Genomic DNA, 19,588 nt, shown 5'->3' on the forward strand with positions numbered 1-19,588 from the left:
GGTGCTGATCACAATCGGGATGAAAGTGAGATTCGAACCCATTACTGGTGAGTCCTGAAAATAAAGGGACAAAATCCTTTCCATATTCAAAAGAAATCTCTTCTATAAATGTCGATTGTACTATTTCGGCTACATCATAAGCATCACGCCAGAAACCTGATTGTGGGTTCGAATCCCGGTTCGCCCCGATTATGTTTCTTGGTTTGTCAGCACCATACCCGTGTTCGTGGGTTTCCTCCCACCTTAAGCTGACACGCCGTGATATAACTGGAATACTGTTAAAAGCGGCGTTAAACCCAACTCACTCACTCACTCACCCATTTACCTTCAATGATCCGCTAATCTTGTGTTCGAATCCCATATTCTCTGCCAGTAGCGACAACTGAACCATACCAGTGCTCGTGGCTTTCACCTGAATGGTAAACGTCTATTACACGTGCCACTTTCTCCCACATCAAGCTGACACGCCGTGATATTACTGACATACTGTTAACATCTGCATCATATCAAACCCGCGTCGGGGGCACGGGTGGCCCAGTCGTTTAAGGCGCCGCGATTCGCTGTGCAGAGTTGCGTCCCCTGGACACGCCAGAAACCTATGATTGTGGGTTCGAATCCCGGTTCACCCCGATTATGTTTCTAGGTTTGTCAGCACCATACCCGTGCTCGTGGGTTTCACCGAAGTGGTTAACGTCTGAGACCTGCATCACTTCGGGCTTTCCTCCCACATTAAGCTGACACGCCGTGATATAACTGGAATAATGTTAAATGCGGCGTTAAACCCAACTCACTCACTCACTCACTCAAACCTGTGTCTGTCAATAATATTGTGTGCAGATATTACATCATTACCCCGTTGTGGACCCGGGTGGCCGATTCGTCTAAGGTGTCACAATTCGCTGTGCATAGTTACGTCCCTTAGATGTGATGGAAATATATGATCGTGGGTTCGAATCCTAGATTCGCCCTGGTTATGTTTCTAGGTTTGTCAGCACCATACCCATGCGTGATGGGTTCACAAAAATGATAAACGTAATTGAACTGTGTCACTTTAGACCTTCCTCCCAGTTGACACGCTGTGATGTAACTGGATAGTATTCAAAGCGGCGTTAACTAACTAACCCATAACGTCAAACAAAGGGGCTAAAACCTCGCTCAGCTCATCATGAAATACCAGGTCAAGGTGACAATACTTTGTGGCGAGGTGTCGTTCCATCTACCAGCGTCACGTGTTATGTTGATTTCAGCAAGCGACATGCAATATACATTATATCACACCCCACAGAGACAGTGCACCACGTGCATCGAGTGATATATACAGCATGTGAAGGTTGTAGCCAGATCACATAACGGTTCTCAGGGACAGCTGTCACAATGGGGCAATTTACTCGGTCAACTTGCCCTAGCGTTTTCAAGTTTGCAGTGCGATTTTGTGTGGCTGCATCTACCCTATTGTTCGTGTTACGAGTCTTTACCTATTTTAGACCTTCTAGTATGATTCAATATTTTGATGTGTTTAATTTAGTTAAATTGAGTTACAAAATTGAACCAATATTATTGTAAGGATATGGGCCAATTGGCTTTGAAAAGAAACACTGATTACAAATGTGATTGAGTTTCTGTGTCAGAGTGTACCTCTTACATCGATATGAACACGTATTGTGGATGGGTTGAGCGTGGTGGCTATATACGTAGTTCAGGGTTTTTCCTATACATACGGGGCGTTTGGGTGGCATAGTGATTAAAGCGTTCGCTCTTCACGCCGAAGGCCCGGGTTCCGAAAGCCCATTTCTGGAGTCCATCGCCGTGATATTGCTGGAATATTGCTGAAAGCGGGGTTAAACCATACTCACTCACTCACTCGTAGACATGCGTTTATAAAGACTGTCCACGGATGGAGAAATGTAGGTGGACAATTGTCTATGTTCGTAACATCTGCAGCATTGCGCGGGGATTCCGGATTAGCATAGGTCCCTAGCAACCTGTGTTGTTAGTAAGAGGCGACCTAATGGATCGGGGCTCAGGCTTGGTGACTTGGTTGATTACTTGTCATCGTACCCCGACAACGTGAATCGTTGCTCATGATATCAATCACTGGATTGTGTTATCCAGATTCGATCATTCACAGGCCGACGTCATATACCTGAAAAGTTGCCGAGTGCGGCGTTAAACAACAAACAAACAATCAATAAGAAAAGAAATATACCTGTTGCATATGTTTGGCATTCGTATTTGACACCGAGTAACGTATTTCGTTTTGATGAAATAGCCCTTGACACCATGTATAGTTATAATAGATCCGTGATGATCCGGGGTAGAATAGGTCTTCAGTAACCCATGCTTGCCGTAAAAAAGGCGACTATGCGTGTCATGAGAGGCGACTAACGGGATCGGGTGGTCAGGCTCGCTGACTTGGTTGATACATGTCATCGATCCCAATTGCGTGGATCGATGCTCATGATGTCAATCACTGGAATGTCTGGTCCAGACTCGATTATTGACAGACCGGCGTCATATAGCTGAAATTGAAATATTGCTGAGTGCGGCGTTAAATAACAAACAAACAAACAAATTAATAGTCATATCTATTTTGTCCACTGGTTTTCTTGTTTCTTCTTAACCTTCATATGATAGATATTTTCACGGACGGATTAATATATATATATATATATATAATTATATATATATATGTGTCACTTCATGTCCGTTATTCAGTTATGGCCTGATGAGACTCGTACGTGGTACGAGTTGAAAGCGCTAGCCTATTAAAACTGTGTTCAATCTTACTCCACTTATTTAATTATTACTATATATATATATATATATATATATATATATATATATATATATATATATATGGAAATACGCGTATAGTTCCAACAGAGGATAGACTGCGCACATAGGATGAAGTTAGAGAAGCACCCTACAATCACCCACCTGTCTTTCATATAAGGGCTACACAATAAACAGTCATGCTTCAAACTACAAAAAAAAAAACCAAAACCAAAACAATGGTTTCATTGTTTAAAAATCTATGATTCTCACTTTTCAAACAACGAAGTAGTCTCCCTTTGCTTTAGGGGCAAAATCTTCCCATGAAATTACGTTTTCCGTGTTACGTTTAAGAAATGTTTATGTTTCTGAATTAATATTCTAAACAAAACAGTCATATATACTCGGGTCACAGGGGTGATTGTTTACACACTACCTGATATTTCCGCACGTCTATTCCTAGCTTGTGTCGCGACCCCGCGTATTCTCCCCCCCCCCCCCCCCCCCTTACAGTAATGTCTCAGGCACGATGAAGGCACAAACGATAACAACCACTCACAGAGCCGTAACGTAGTTTTTCCTTTGCTTCATTCAAACCATATTTTAATGTTTCCCATGTATTTACTCACGACATTTCCCGTCGCGGGACTTAGGATGTTCAACCCCCGTTGTCGGAAGTCGACCATATGCCTCGCACGTGTTACCTACTGGGCCACCTACCGGCACGCCCTCTAGCGGCCATACAGTCATACTCTCGTTCTCACGACTCTGAATTGAGAGGGCTACTTACGTCGTCATGCGATACGAGAAACAGTACTACTACCAATTACAGACTGTTTAAGGGAAGGCATTGGTATAATTGGATGTTTTAGTGGGAAATCTTACACCGCTAGTGGTCATCGCTGAACGTTTAAGACTTTGTACATGACTGCTTACCCTGGAACAAGAAACATCAGTAGTGTTTGGCTTGGCTATTGTAAAGTTGCACACAGTGCATATAATACGCATTATTCCTGTCTATTATGGAAGCAGGAAATAACCGTCTATTGATATTATAATATAGCTTCTATTGTGGTTGGATACGGGACTGTTGCATGGTATCAATGTGCATTTTTTATGTGATCACCGTGCAGGTGTTGACGCTGTCGCGGTGTGTTGAAGGTGAAGACGGTGCTGTCGCGGTGTGTTGGAGTTGAAGACGTCCGTGTCATCAGGTACGAACTGTCACCTGAGACTGTTCAATTGCCCTTGCAAAACCGCCGGACGTAGTGGCCGACTTAACTTCAAGCCTTGTGTTGAAACGGTGTTCTTTTCACCACTTGACCTGTCAGTCACTGCCACAGGCACATTGACATAGTGTACATAACGACATGTAGGGTGTGTCTATTTCATGTTTGTGTCATGTGTATATCTGTACATGTCGTTTCACATTGAACACGAAGACGCAGGACCACAACGCACACCTGTCGGATCGTAACTGTAATACCTGTTAATAAGGAACCTGGATAATACGGACACGAGCTGAACACATTTAAGGACGATTTACCAACCGGAACGTGTTCGGTCACACCACGTGTGTGTTTTATACGTGTAAACAAAACCCATCCATAACACGGATATAGCGACACTGAGAGGCCAGTGCACTTATTCTCCGGACCTGTCACCAGTTTCAACCTGTATACAAAACACCTTGGTTATACGGACACTGCTTTTAAAATGGAGAAACGGCATTCGAAATCTCGATTGTCACGTAGTTTGTCGTTTCTACGTAGATCCAAGCATGAAGGTAAGTTAGCGCATGTCTAGTTAAGGAGACGCATTTCTTTAGTGTGTACATTACAGGACGAACCACGATCGAGAGATGAAATCGAACCAGGCATTTCTATGTGAATATCAGCCATTGTTCGAATCTGTTTAAATAGGTTTCGATTTCCCTGTCTATTCTGATATGCTGTGTTATTCAACACGCATTAATCATTCCTCGAGCTGGTCCTCACCTGTTTAAGTGTTGCGTCAACAAATACATCGTCCGCCATAACTGGCGTGTTTGATGCATGGTATTTGACACGCGGTCACAACTCACAGCCGAACTCTTTGCGGAGAATGTAAACAAACCTCACGTCAAGGATCATAGCACTCTTGAAAAAAATGTTTACAGAATTTGTGGCGCGGTGCAAAGAAATAGATAAATACGTGGAAAAGTTTCAAGCCACCAGTTTAAGCACTGAAGAGGATGTAGAATCGATTTCTGGGGTGGCATGCTAGTCAAGTGATGTGGTGAATTCGCATGCATGTGCATAACAAGTGAGGAAGACAATATCGTCTTTGAACCATCGCTATTGTGTCCATTATCTTGTATTGTGTGTATGTGTGTGTTTGTGTGTGTGTGTGTGTGTGTGTGTGTGTGTGTGTGTGTGTGTGTGTGTGTGTGTGTGTTTTGAACATTTAGTGCCAGAGTATCTTATTAACTTATCTTATTATCTTAGTTTAAAATGTATATCTTCAAAATTAATTGCAAACGAGGCCCAAAACAATGCTTAATGAAAGCGCTCAGGCAGTCGAGACAACTAATTCTAACTTGAGTTGGAATCGTTTTTTAAATTGTGTGTGTGTGTGTGTGTGTGTGTGTGTGTGTGTGTGTGTTATATCGACAGTACGATGTCATATCGACGGTAAAATGTCATATCGACAGTATACGATAGTACATTGACAGTACGACAGTATGGTGTTATATCTACGGTACGATGTTTTTTATTGACAGTACCATATTATATCGACAGTATTAAGTTATAACGAAAGTATGATGTCATATCGACAGTATGATGATATATCGACAGTAAGATGTTATTTCGACAGTATGTTATATCGACAGTACGATGTCATATCGACAGGGCGATATTATATCTACAGTACGATATTATATCGACAGTCCGAAGTTATATCGACATTATGAAGTCATATCGACAGTATGATATTATATCCACAGCACGATATTTTATCGGCTGTACGATGTTGTATATAGACAGTACGATATTATATCGACAGTATGATGTTACATCGAATGTATGGTGTTATATCGACAGTATGATGATATATCGACAGTACGATGTTATGCCGACAGTATGGAACTACAGATTACTCGATATTTGTACATTCCCGAAGAACGAAGCGAGGTGTAACTGTGTCGTCAGATGGCGTTAAACATATCAGCAATAATCCCCACACGTAACCTTTTATGAAATAAGATCGATATATTTCACATATAGATGTGAATAATGTTAATAACCAGAGACTGAAATCTTATTAAAATGTACAAATACGATAAAAGATAATTATATTCCCAAAAAATAAGACCACAAGTGGGTCCGGTAAAAACCTCCGGATAAAGTATATTAAGGTAATGCATGTCCTTAAAATCCGGAACCCGTTCTGGCTCGTTTGTTCCAAACTCCCCATTACGCCACGAAAAGCCGGAAACAATTATGCTTAACTGCACGTAGACAGATGTGTTTAGGTTAGAAAAACAGTCGACGGATGCCGTGGTCTCTTGTTCTGGTACATATAGAATGTAATATACATGCACGGTGATTATCTCAATTTATCTGTAAATGTAAATATGAAGATAATTGCTTCTGTGGCTAACATTCCGAGGAAGAGTTTCGATGATAGGTGTCACCGTGTGCTTGTCGTCACACGCTCCTATAGATGTACTTGCTTTCAGGATTTGTATATGATTTGACTTGATATTCAGCAATGCTACATTCTGTATCTGAATATGGATCCGTTATCTAGTCGGAATCCCGAAAATGTTTCCATTAATCTCATTCAACGCTACAATCAAGCGCGCCCCGTCTACTGTTGTTTGATAAATGGCAGGAGAAGCAACTGTTGAGAGCATGGCTTGTCTTGCGTGATTACGTACCTCGTGTTATGCGTCGGAATTTAGCATTAGCGGGAAAACGCTGAAACTTTCTTTCTTTTTCCACCCCACTGTTATCTTACCCCGACATTTTGTTGTTGTGTCGGGCTTGAAGGGCGACATCTGTCAGGAAACCGAACGTGAAGTTGAAAGGGAGTTAATCGTGTTCTTGCAACAGTAACACATGCTTGTGTTGATAGGTGAATTCCTGACCCCCGACCTTCATGTTGGGCCCCTAGGGTGCAGTCAGCTGTGAGAGAATGCTGTCCAATAATCGGAAGTCTGAGTTTCTGTGTAGGAAATGTAGATTGTGTCGTACTATGGTATTCTTTAATTACGATGCACTCCAGAAGAAAATCTTAACCTGAAACCGGGAGTGGCTCGTGTGATAGATTTACAATTTATCCATAAAAGCACCGTGAGGGATTCCACGTTAGTTTGTCTCACAGTCCCTGAACAATATTAAGATAAGATATATTTAGTGCAAACATTTACTTCCGTTTGTTTTACATTGTCCAGTCTTGTTTTAGACATAGACTATTATGTTCCCTCCCGTCCTGCCATTGCTGTAATGTTATAGGTATAAAGGAAGCAAGTCTAGATATCCCATCTCACATTTACTTTCGTCTGTTTTACATTGTCCAGTCTTGTTTTAGACATAGACTATTATGTTCCCTCCCGTCCTGCCATTGCTGTAATGTTATGGTATAAAGGAAGCAAGTCTAGATCTCCCATCTCACATTTACTTTCGTCTGTTTTACATTGTCCAGTCTTGTTTTAGATATAGACTATTATATTCCCTTCCGCTCTGCCATTGCTGTAATGTTATAGGTATAGATGAAGCAAGTCTAAATCTCCCATCTCACATTTACTTTCGTCTGTTTTACATTGTCCAGTCTTGTTTTAGATATAGACTATTATATTCCCTTCCGCTCTGCCATTGCTGTAATGTTATAGGTATAGATGAAGCAAGTCTAGATATCCTATCTCACATTTACTTTCGTCTGTTTTACATTGTCCAGTCTTGTTTTAGATATAGACTATTATATTCCCTTCCGCTCTGCCATTGCTGTAATGTTATAGGTATAGATGAAGCAAGTCTAGATCTCCCATCTCACTGGGGCTCCTTATCAGTTTAAATGTATTTATATTTTCAGAGACTAAGTAAGTCTAATTTCACGCGTGTATCTTCAGGTTTGTTTCTGCTCTTAGGAATTCCACAATGTAGACACACACGTGCTAGGCTATCACGCAGATAATGCGAATTTAAATGGACGCCTAAGATGACGGAATTCCTAGCAGGTTTGTGTCCAATAGTCTTTCCAGGATCAGCTGATTTCGATCCTTGGTTTGTGAGCACCATACCATGTTCTTCTATCGATATTTCCCCTGTGTCGATAAGTGACGTGTATAGATATGTGACCTGGGTCGATATGTGACCTCTATCGATATGTAACCTGTATCGATATGTGACCTGTGTCGATATGTACCCTGTTGCGATAGGTGACCTGTATAGAAGTGGGACCTGTGTCGAAATGGGACCTGTATCGATATGTGACCTGTATCGATATGTGTGACCTGTGTCGATATGGGACCTGTATCGATATGTGAAATGAATTGACACACGATAATGTATTTGTAGCACACATTATCTCAAAACGCGGGTACTCATTTTTGCAATACGTGTAATTTGTCCCGGTACACTAATAAACAGAATAATAAGCACCCACTGGATGTAAACTTGAAACATCCGAAACGATTTCAGACAGTTTTGTTTCAGAACATAACAATTAACACTGCGGCCTTTTTGCTGTTATGTCCAGAAAACAACTTCCTTGCGATACTGTTAGAAGCTACTTTATATAACTAAAGAATAATTACGCCCTTGATTTGAGAATCCGGATCAAGACACATAGAACAGTAACTGGGGATTTATCGTATCTCAGTTTATCGCACAATCTCATGAACGGGCAAAACGTAATAGTCCTGATGGTGCCACAGGTTGTCAGTTATCTCCCTTGAACCTCGGCCTTGATTCTTATCCGTCTTGTCCAGTGGTCAATGACACATGACCAGACCAGCCGCCAGGACGACCGCCTTCTCTGTGATTTATATCACTACCCTATACTCTCACACTAGTCACTGAATCTCGCAGACACATGATGATACTCGTGACCACGATAACAAAGCGTATCAAGATGGCGGACGTCACTTAAAGATGGCGGCCACGACGAGGCCGCTGTTTATCCTTTTGCGTGTTGGTGAAATGTTTGGTGGCTGGACTATCATTACAGCGAGACAATGGATCGTGCTGATATCGTAGTGGTGAATCATACACGATTAGATTTCAAAACACGTATACTTTACCGAGCTGGGGAGTTAATGCCATGGATATGGTGGTTTACTTTGACAAGCGCAATAAACAATAAACACAACGTGTAATTGTATCATATATGAAAACATACATAATTAACGGTTTTAGACGTGAGTTTACTGATGAAAGTAAACAGTGTTCGATGAAAATAACAAAGAACTCTTTCAAGTAGGGCGGATGGTGATGTACATGGATGTGTTTCTCGTCATGGGGGCGGAAAGATAACAATCCGCTTCGATTTCTCATGTGGGTATTATTCACGTGAGGCTCATTTTTAGTGTTCCCAACGTAGCTGGAGAGCGGCTTAAAACACAACTCACTAACACACTCTTCCGAAAACGACTGTATGAAGCAAGAATTCTGGCTCTAAGTTAAACCGTATATACTGAACCGAAAAAGTTGGAGATCGTGAATATTTTGGGGATATGTTTTTTGGTAGTTAAGACTGACCACACGCTTGCATACCCCCCCCCCCCCCCCCCCCAAAAAAAAATTTAAAAAAAAAATTGAAAAATATTCATGTTCCGTATATAAACTACACATTAATAATAACTTCTGGCCTGCTCATACTAACAAGTCGAAGGCTTTTCTAACCCATTTCCTTACTTATAAATTAGTTGGGTTTTTTTTTCAAATGATTGGTGGAAAACAAGTACAAGTAGTCCTCAAGCTCAGCTTGAACAAGATAAAATATTTACTGTTTACATTTTGTGTCAATTTTATTCAGTTCCAATTTGAAGCAAAATAAGCATTAAGAACTTGATCAAAATCATAGCTCTCTCACGCATTGACAAAGTATTATGTGAACACTTGCATAAATGTATGGCTAGGCGTACACCAGTTGTAAGGGACTCCGACGGGCACTGCTCAACACTGACAAACATAAACATCAATAGCCTTCACTGCAGGCGACTTCATGCGACATCAGCAACCTGTCAGTTAAAAGACGGTCTGTGTCACGTTCGAGGGTCATTGATGTTTTCAAGCACTTCTTCTATCGTTTTTTTTTTCTGGTTATAGCTTAACGTTGCAACAACGCTAGTTATTGCAGACAGGGCTCCCGTTTACGTCGCTCGACGACCGTGCAACCCAACAGCGGCTCCAGTGGTTATGGTTGTCGAGACTCAATACAAGCTGTTGAGGTCACGTCGGTAGCGCCCCCTACCGTCGGTAGCGCTGCGTCAACACCAGATTCCTAAATAAATAAATACTACATGAGCCATACATTTATTGCACTTAGTTTAAAAGAATGTTTGTTTATGTTGCCTTACTGGTGTGATTGTGTAGCATGATGATTGGAGGATGCTTAGTTACTTGAAATGAGCTGATGTGAGAGAGAGAGAGAGAGAGAGAGAGAGAGAGAGAGAGAGAGAGAGAGAGAGAGAGAGAGAGAGATTATTATACTTGTCATGATTAATGTATTTGTTGTTTGTTTGTTGTTTAACGCCGTACTGAGCAATAGCCAGCTATATGACCAAACAATCCAGTGATTGACATCATGAGCGTCGATCTAGGCAACTGGAATACGATGACATGCATCAACCAACCTGACACCAAGCACAGTCGCCTCTTACGGCAAGCATGGGTTACTGAAGACCAATTCTACCCCTGATCTTCACTTCTGCTTGAACTAGTCCGGACTGATGTCGATTTATGGCCAACTGAGATACCAAGCCGCAGTTTAAAATGAATGCTCCACTCAGACATACTGACTCCGAGCCGACCAGTCCTTGTTTTAGCCCTTTAATGCCGAGCGCATGACAGGGTAACAACAAGTACCATCTTTTAACGTCTTTTGGTATGACGCGGCCGGGTATGGAATCCCGGACCTTCCGCTGTACCACTAGACCACGGAGGCGGTCTAACTACAATAGAAACGATAAGAATGATATAAGCAATGAGAATAATAATATATACTGTCAGAGTCTCTAATGCAGGGATGACTCATTCTTAGTCTCGTGCTTGTGAATAACTTGAACCAGTCTTGTGAACTCGGTGGAATACTACGGACTGTGCGAAAAGCAATATTAGCTCACTCCAAAACCGTTTTTTTTTTATCATGACATTTTGTCCCCTAAAGATCATTATCCTGAGTTGTCAACAATAGAATATTATGTTTACATAATTATTCCATGAATCCAACCAGTCAGTCTATCTCTGTCGTTCAGTAGCCATCTGAATCTAACAGTCTGTATCACGTAGAACATAACGACGCACACACACAGCTTCCCCAGAAGGGTCATATAAATGTGGTTTATAGTTGTGAAGAAATGAAACCAACACCAACCTTTGTCTACAGGTAGTGTTATGGCAGACCAGCTGTGCCATGTCGATCAGGGCTATACAGAAGTTTCCGGAAACAAACCATGGCGACATAAATACTACATATATCAGCACTCAGGGGCTGTCATAATGTGCTGTGTGTTTGACCAATACGTGATGTGTTGTTTGTTTGCGGTATTTGTTTGAAGGTATGGAATACCGATGTTGTGTGTCACACATGTAGATTCTTAACTTACGTGCTCTATGTGGAAAAGGTTGTGTTGGACATCTTTGGATGAACGTTAGGCGGAGGTTTTGCACCATTTCACCAACACAGGTAAGGTATGGCCATATATAATATAATATAATATAATATAATATAATATAATATAATATAATATAATATAATATAATATAATATAATATAATATAATATAATATAATATAATATAATATAATAAAGAGGTGAAATTGACTAGTGTAAAGTAGCGCATATACTTTTAAGGAAATAATCATTCGACCTGAATTGCTCTCCGACATGCTTCAGTTATATCTTCAGGAAGAAGTGATGTTTCAGTTATATCTTTAGGGTGAAGTGATGTTTCAGTTTTATCTTCAGGGAGAAGTAATATTTCAGTTATATCTTCAGGGAGAAGTGATGTTTCAGTTTCATCTTCAGGGTGAAGTGATGTTTCATTATATCTTCATGGAGAAGTGATGTTTCAGTTATATCTTCAGGGTGAAGTGATGTTTCAGTTATATCTTCAGGGAGAAGTAATGTTTCAGTTATATCTTCAGGGAGAAGTAATGTTTCAGTTATATCTTCAGGGAGAAGTGATGTTTCAGTTTCATCTTCAGGGTGAAGTGATGTTTCAGTTTCATCTTCAGGGTGAAGTGATGTTTCAGTTATATCTTCATGGAGAAGTGATGTTTCAGTTTCATCTTCAGGGTGGAGTGATCACTTCTCCCTGAATATAATACTTAAACATGTACTTCATACTTTCGCTCATAAAATATTTATATATCTATAAAGATGCGCCTTCTTCGTTCCATCGTATATGTCATTAAAATGATGCATGGGGTTCCTTTGTTTTATTCATTGCTAATGGTTGGGGTTATGATGGACGGTTGTATATACTCAATGATCTGGTAAACACGATTTACTTTGTCAGAAGGACAACGTTTCCAGTATTTTGAGCTTTGGCCTTCTTAAATGTAATTAACATTGGTTTTTAACGACAATGCAAGTCTCATATTCAGTTCCTGTGCCACTTGATATGCACGCTGGTGTGTAGACACGTTGGTCGTGGTGTGATGTGTCCATCGGGGTTTAGTAGACAAAGACAGACAACCTCCAGAACGCGCTGCCTTCCCTGGCCACTGAGATATCTGATTCAGGGATACAGTGACAGTCGGTGATGTTTGACTTCGTTACCCCTGCTGACTGCACCCACCCGATTGTCCTGACCCCCACCAGCCCTCCACGCCCGAGTTGGTCTGCTGCTACATAGTACGCCACGTACTATGACGTGTCACCCTCACCATGAAACCTATTGTGCATCATTCCTTATGTTAAAGTCACCTTCCCGCTGCCGGCTTTAAAAGGCGGGGTAGGGGGCACCTCATTTCTTGCACTTCGCAATTATCCATTTTCACTTCTGCTACTGGGCACGACAGACACCTATGATTATGGGTTCGAATCCCGGTTCGCCCCGATTATGTTTCTAGGTTTGTCAGCACAATTCCCGTGCTCGTGGGTTTCACCGAAGTGGTAAACGTATGAGACCTGCATCACTTCGGGCTTTCCTCCCACATTAAGCTGACACGCCGTGGTATAACTGTAATACTGTTAAAACCCAACTCACTCACTCATTTCTGCTACAGATACCGCCCATCGTTTATGTACTCCATCTCGACCTGACTTCGTTCATCTCAGTGGTGCATCTCCACCCCGTCAACCCTCACACCACCTTCTACTCCGCTTCCCTCTACCCGTCCCCTCCTACTTCCTACCCCATCCTCCTCCCCGCCTCGGGGGCACGGGTGGCCCAGTCGTCTAAGGCGCCGCGATTCGCTGTGCAGAGTTGCGTCCCTTGGGCATGCCAGAAACCTATGATTGTGGGTTCGAATCCCGGTTCGCACCGATTATGTTTCTAGGTTTGTCAGCACCATACCCGTGCTCGTGGGTTTCACCGAAGCGGTTAACGTCTGAGACCTGCATCACTTCGGGCTTTCCTCCAACATAAAGCTGACACGCCGTGTTATAACTGTAATACCATAAAAAGCGGCGTTAACTCACTCACTCCTCCCCGCCTCATCCCAGCATCCACCCACATGGGTACAATGTGTGAAGCCCATTTCTGGTGTCCCCCGCCGCGATTTTGCTTGAATAGTGTGTTAAAGGCGACGTAAAACCACACTCACTCACTCCTAGCGTCCTACCACACCCACTCCCACCCTATCTTATGATATTGTCCCCGCCCCCAACAACTCCGCCCACCCCCTCCCCACTAGACTAACATTTAGTCTCTGAAATCGTATATTACACAATATCCTTCTTGACTCTAAAAAAAATAAAAATTCCCTATGCTGATTTCAGAATAGAGCTAGCTTGAGCTGGCTAGACTTGCTTTTGTATGCATTTCTAGATTATGTTTTTTTCATAAAATAAATATATTCCACGGTCATGGTGCAGGACTACCTCCCCACCACCTCGGAGCCTCACGTTGCAGGGCCCATGCAACAAGCCTCACCTTGTCACATGAGTCATGGGTTAACAACATGCCTCGTCATCATTGATACAGCATGAAGCCTTGTTATAGCACGCGGCCCTGTTTGTGCAATGAGGCATCAGTTAGACCCAGCCAGACTGCCCAAGCCTGGCTTATTACAAACTAACCCCCCACAGCACGCGCCCGGCACGCGCCTAAGATAGCCACACGTGTGCTTTTAGCTTTTTTGTGTATGCCTATGATCAACGTGTGTGTGTCACCATCACAAGCTATTTTATACACTGTTGTCCTTGGCTAAACATTTAGTGAAGTCGTTTGCTTAAAATATTTTACCAGCTGATTTGTACTGATTGGTTGTATTGAGGTATTGTTTATACTAAATTGTGACTTTCATTTAGTGAAATCTCGTTAACTCGAAAATGTATCGAGTTTTCCCTAATTCAAGACAAACGGAAGGTCGGTATTTCACCAAACATCGATACGATGATACCAGGACATGCACTATTTATCGAATGAAAGGACTTCGACTTAACGATTACATTGTATGAGACGCCCGGCAGCTGAAATAGTGAGTGAGTGAGTGAGTGAAGTAAGTTGGGGGGTGGGTAAGTGAGCGAGTGGTTGGATGGTGAGTTAGTGAGTGAGTGAGTTGGTTGGGGTTAACGCCGCTTTGAACAGTATTCCAGTTATACCACAACGTGTTAGCTTGATGTGAAAGAAAAGTCCGAAGTGATACAGGTCTCAAACATTTACCTCTTTCGAGATAATCATATATAAACACAATTCTAATACAGTTAAACAATCCAGACAATCGGAAACAGATTTATTGTTTCGTGCTTTGTTTGGGGTCACATGACCAATACTTACCACACTCGGTGTTTGGGCGTGAAATGTGACGTATCACACAATACCAATTTGTCGTTGAAAATCATGAAAAAATCATATTGTTTTTCGAAATCTGTTTATAAGCGGCATTGTTTATTTCATTCTGTTGTATTATCTGTTGGAATAAACGGCTTAAATATTAATTATTTTTATTCAATTAGATTTAAAATTGCTAACCCCGTTTTGTAATTATCGTAGCCATGAGTTTAAATTATTGTAAAACGATACGTTACAAGACCCCATAAAACACACTGATACGAGATTACAAAATTACAACCATTTCTTAAAACAAAGACACATGTTCTCTAATAGAAACAGATTCATAAAAAATATGCACTTTTTCACGCCGAAAAAACACACGCACGATAACTGCATTTCAAAACCCATGTCCAGGCCGACATTTTGAGATATTGTCGCACGGGCAACACATGCGAGCGTACGGTGTGTGGAATGAATTGAGCGTGTGATGTAATTTAAATGTTGCACACAGATGAACTCACGGGGGACAAGATAGCTAACATGTAGCAGATGGTGGATCTTCAACCCTGGCCAACATCACAGTAATGATTGACGTTAGGCATTGGCAGATAGCAATAGCGTCCCCTGCTCCATTAAGCCTTGACAGCCCTCGTTTCTGTCATGTGTTGGGAATTGACGGATATTTTCCATCATACCGATTTAAAATATCATTCTTTTTTAAGAGCATATGTTAATATCATTTTATATTTTTTAATTTGACGAATTTGTTGCTTTTATCGAAATAGGTATGGAATTAAGAGATAGAAATGCTCTTAAACAATACGTATGATACGAAGTAAACGTATTGTTGGGATGTTGAGACCGCCCTAACCCCCACCCCTCTTCACCCTTACTCCCATAACACACACCCACCCTACATATACACATGATCAAAGACAGGGATACTACTCAAAATAAGTTAAAGAACTCACGATATTTTGCATATGATTGTAGTTGACTGGTTTGTTTTGCACCATACAGCCTTTCTATTGTAGGGGAGCTTTTAACTTCTTTTGAATAGTATATATAAGAGAGGCATATCAAGTCAATTAAATGTGTTCAGAACAATACATATACATGTTAATATTCTGTAAGGTATTAGGTATAAGCATGATACAAGCAAGAGGATTGTTAACATTTAGTTTAGAATATTTGTGAAATTAGTTGGGCTTTTTTAGATGCGTGAACATACGATAAACAAACGTATCTTTGTTTGAATTGTCGTGGCAGTTTGGTAGGCAGTGACGTATCTCTCTGGTACACCAATCAATGGTCAGACGAATATTAACGTAATGTTCAGTGAAATGGCGCACGTAGCACAGCGACACAGCAACACAGCGTATCGCTGTTGGTGGAGTCAATAAATGTGCTCAACTTACAAATTGATTGAAGCGTCCCTATATAGCATGCAAGGTACAGGCTGGTGGCTAGCAAGGTTCGTTCATACAGAAAACACAAGTACGTCTTTGTGAAAGAGATTGCCTTAATTTATCCAAAGAAAATTAAAATCATGTCACATACATTTTTAACAAAACTGAATTATACGGACCAGAAAATCCGACACATGATTTACGAAAAGGAATTGATACCAACACGTTTAAATCAAATATAATCAATTTTGGATTTTATATATCCCACGCTTTGGCCGCACTGTCTTTCACACGAGCCCTAACTGTGTTTACCACGCCAGACCGTACATCAACTCGAAACCACCTCGCCCTGTCAAATCCCACGTGCACAATCCCGCCGTGGAGGTAATGGCGACTTTACAGTAGTTATTAAAGACGTTCTCCCCTCGCTCTTGCGTCCCAGTTGGATAATTAAAATTTACTGCTCTAAATCGCATAATACTGACATGAATTGATTCCTAAAGCCAAAGGAAATGCAGGAAATCGAAACTGGAAAATTATCTGATAAAGATCTGATCCCTTTTACACAATTGATCGACTTCACGTGACCATGTAAAGAATGTTACTTAGCCACAGAACTGAGACACGTATTCTCCTATAATAAAAACGTTGACGTGTTTTTAATACGACAAATTCGTGACACTTTAATGTTGCCTGATAAAAGACTATTATATTTCAAAACATTCTCATGGGTTTTCGCTTATCTGAAGCTAATTTAATAATTACACGACCTTCATGCAATCAGAGCATATTTAGGACAAAGCGTGCGTTCATAAAACCCCATTTATGGCAGTCGTATTCAAGTAATTTATTTTCATAGTCGTGCTTGATAGTTTTAAGACATTTCTGGTTTTAACAATAAACAAAGCCAAAAACGAAGGCAGTGACACGTCGGTTGACAACGCCAATTATTTTGCGTTGTATGGCATCAAATTTTCGCACTGTAGGATTAAAAAATATTTTTCAAGACTATTGTTTATGGTTCTCAATCATTCGTAAGCCCGTTTCTCTGAGAACCGTTCCATTAGCAAAGTGACGCTTATTGCATCGTTATGGTCTAACACATGTTTGACAGAGGACCGTCCTGTTTCCTCTCTGAAGAAGAATACCGTATAACGAGACCCCCTTGTCTTTATGTTATAGCCGCTGATTGTTAACATAAAACCATAGCAATTATATTCCTTTTTGTTCTCGTTTAAAAAATACGCTTTGATTTAAACTAATGACTGTACGGGGTGTGATGAGGTGTTATACTCACCACCGGGGTCGGTGTGCCACGCCCATGCGGAAACTAAATGTCAGTCATCGCGCCGTTGTCATTGCCAGATTGCTTGCAGGACCCGAGACCAATAATTTGATAAAAAGTGTAATGGTTCTTTTTTTCCCTACCCAACAATTGGTTTGCATTGTCAATTGAGTCTCTAGACTTCAGTAGCTCCGAGTGATTTGGTTACGCATAATTTAGACACCGAAATTTCCACTTCTCGGATCATTTAACGGAGCTGCTTGTCATTCGGCTTTGTTACGAGGCTGACTCATTTCTGAAGATTTCTACCAGTTCAATTCAATCCTTATTCATATTTTATGACATTACATAATACCATTTCTTCCAAACCGTGCTAAACAACTTTGATTAATATTCTTGAGATGTATTTTCACAATGCGCTCTCTTATTGTATTCACGAGCTTATCCAAGGGCTCTCTCACATTCTTTGACCATGTATGTTCATTTGGATGACGTCTATATGTAACCATATTGATACTTGATTAATATTTCAATGGCAATTAATGACTTGCTTCTTTAATGTTTGATCAGAAATTACCGTGACTCATCTGTGAGAAACGTTGTGTTCCAGTTAGAAACATGGCAATGTGGTTTGCACCATGCCAATTCCTTAACGGGCAAGTTTTCTACGTCAGCGACTATCAAATTGATAACTACCGGGTACCCGTTACAACAACAACAACAACAACAATAATAATAAGTTCAACATAAATACCCCACTCTGACACAGTATACTTGGGGCACGGGTGGCCCAGGTGTGCAGAGTTACGTCCTTTGGGCAAGCCAGAAACCTATGATTGTGGTTTCGAATCCCGGTTCGCCCCGATTATGTTTCTAGGTTTGTCATCACCATACCCGTGCTTGTGGGTTTTACCGGTGGTAAACGTCTGAGACCTGCATCACTTCAGGCTTTCCTCCCATATCAAGCTGACACGCCGTGATATAAATGGAATACTGTTAAACCCAACTCACTCACTCACTCACAGTTTACTGACTCCGCGATGACCAGTACCCTTAATGACGAGCGCGAGGCAGGGTAACTCTAAGTACCATCTTGAGGAATGACGCGACCGGGCATCGAACCCCGACCTTTCGATATCCAGGCAGATGCACTCTCCGCACTATACCATAGGGGCGGTCTTATCAAAAGTTTAACGAACATCAGATATAAAATTAATGGAATTCTTTGGCAGAATTTGTCCTCGATTGCTTGACGTGTCAGCTTACATGGACTAATATCGGTCACTCTTGATGTAGTTACCACTTTGATGGATCGGTTGGTCACTCTGACCTCTTGTGATGTAGATACCACTTTCGTGGATCGGTTGTTCACACTGACCTCTTGATGACGATACAATTTTGGTGGATTGGTTGGTCACACTGACCTCTTGGTGTTGATACCACTTCGGTGGATCGGTTAATGAACACGACCTATTGGAGTAGATTTTACTTTTGTTGATCAGACATCTCAGCGTGTATATCGCTTTTGAGCATAAGTTCTATTGAGGTCAGTATCACTTTGTTTGATCTGTTCGTTTCCTTTGACAGAAGGCTTTGACATGTTACCTTTGTCTGTGGTAAAGGCATGTATGTTTTGTAAGACTTATTGCTCAACGGAACGTACTCTAAGCTACAAGGAGAAGTAGACGTCAATAATCAATATCCCTGCCCTCTTCTGTCGGATACTGCTGCTGCCTGGTCGGCGGCAAGTCCGTCTCCTCCTGTTAGACTCATCACCAGTTCGTGTAATATCTGTATCGACTGATAACCTGAAAAAAAGAATAATTCAAAATTGGAAGGAAACAGCGTTTCGGAAGAAATAGCAATTTCCATTAAATGATAGCGTGAGTCGTGGCAGTAAATGCGTCTCAAATAATAAATATTCTATTTTGCAGAATTATTTTACCCAGTGCTCGGTGAAATTTCAACCCA

General features: G+C 41.2%; 1 protein-coding gene across 3 annotated transcripts in view; it reads left to right on the forward strand.

Annotated features, from left to right (window-relative positions):
* LOC124136477 overlaps window positions 1–19,588 on the forward strand; it is a 93,394-nt gene that overhangs the window by 40,997 nt on the left and 32,809 nt on the right. The window contains exon 1 of one of the 3 annotated variants that reach the window (XM_046502405.2): window positions 3,525–4,558. The exons of the other annotated variants lie outside the window; for them this stretch is intronic. Coding sequence (XP_046358361.1) covers window positions 4,489–4,558 — 70 coding nt within the window. The 5' untranslated portion in view covers window positions 3,525–4,488. Of the gene's footprint in view, window positions 1–3,524; window positions 4,559–19,588 lie in introns of those variants that run through there. 3 annotated transcript variants of the gene reach the window in all.

The sequence above is a fragment of the Haliotis rufescens genome, unplaced genomic scaffold, assembly GCF_023055435.1.
Source record: "Haliotis rufescens isolate VD_foot unplaced genomic scaffold, xgHalRufe1.0.p SCAF_16, whole genome shotgun sequence".
NCBI classification, from domain to species: Eukaryota; Metazoa; Mollusca; class Gastropoda; order Lepetellida; family Haliotidae; genus Haliotis; species Haliotis rufescens.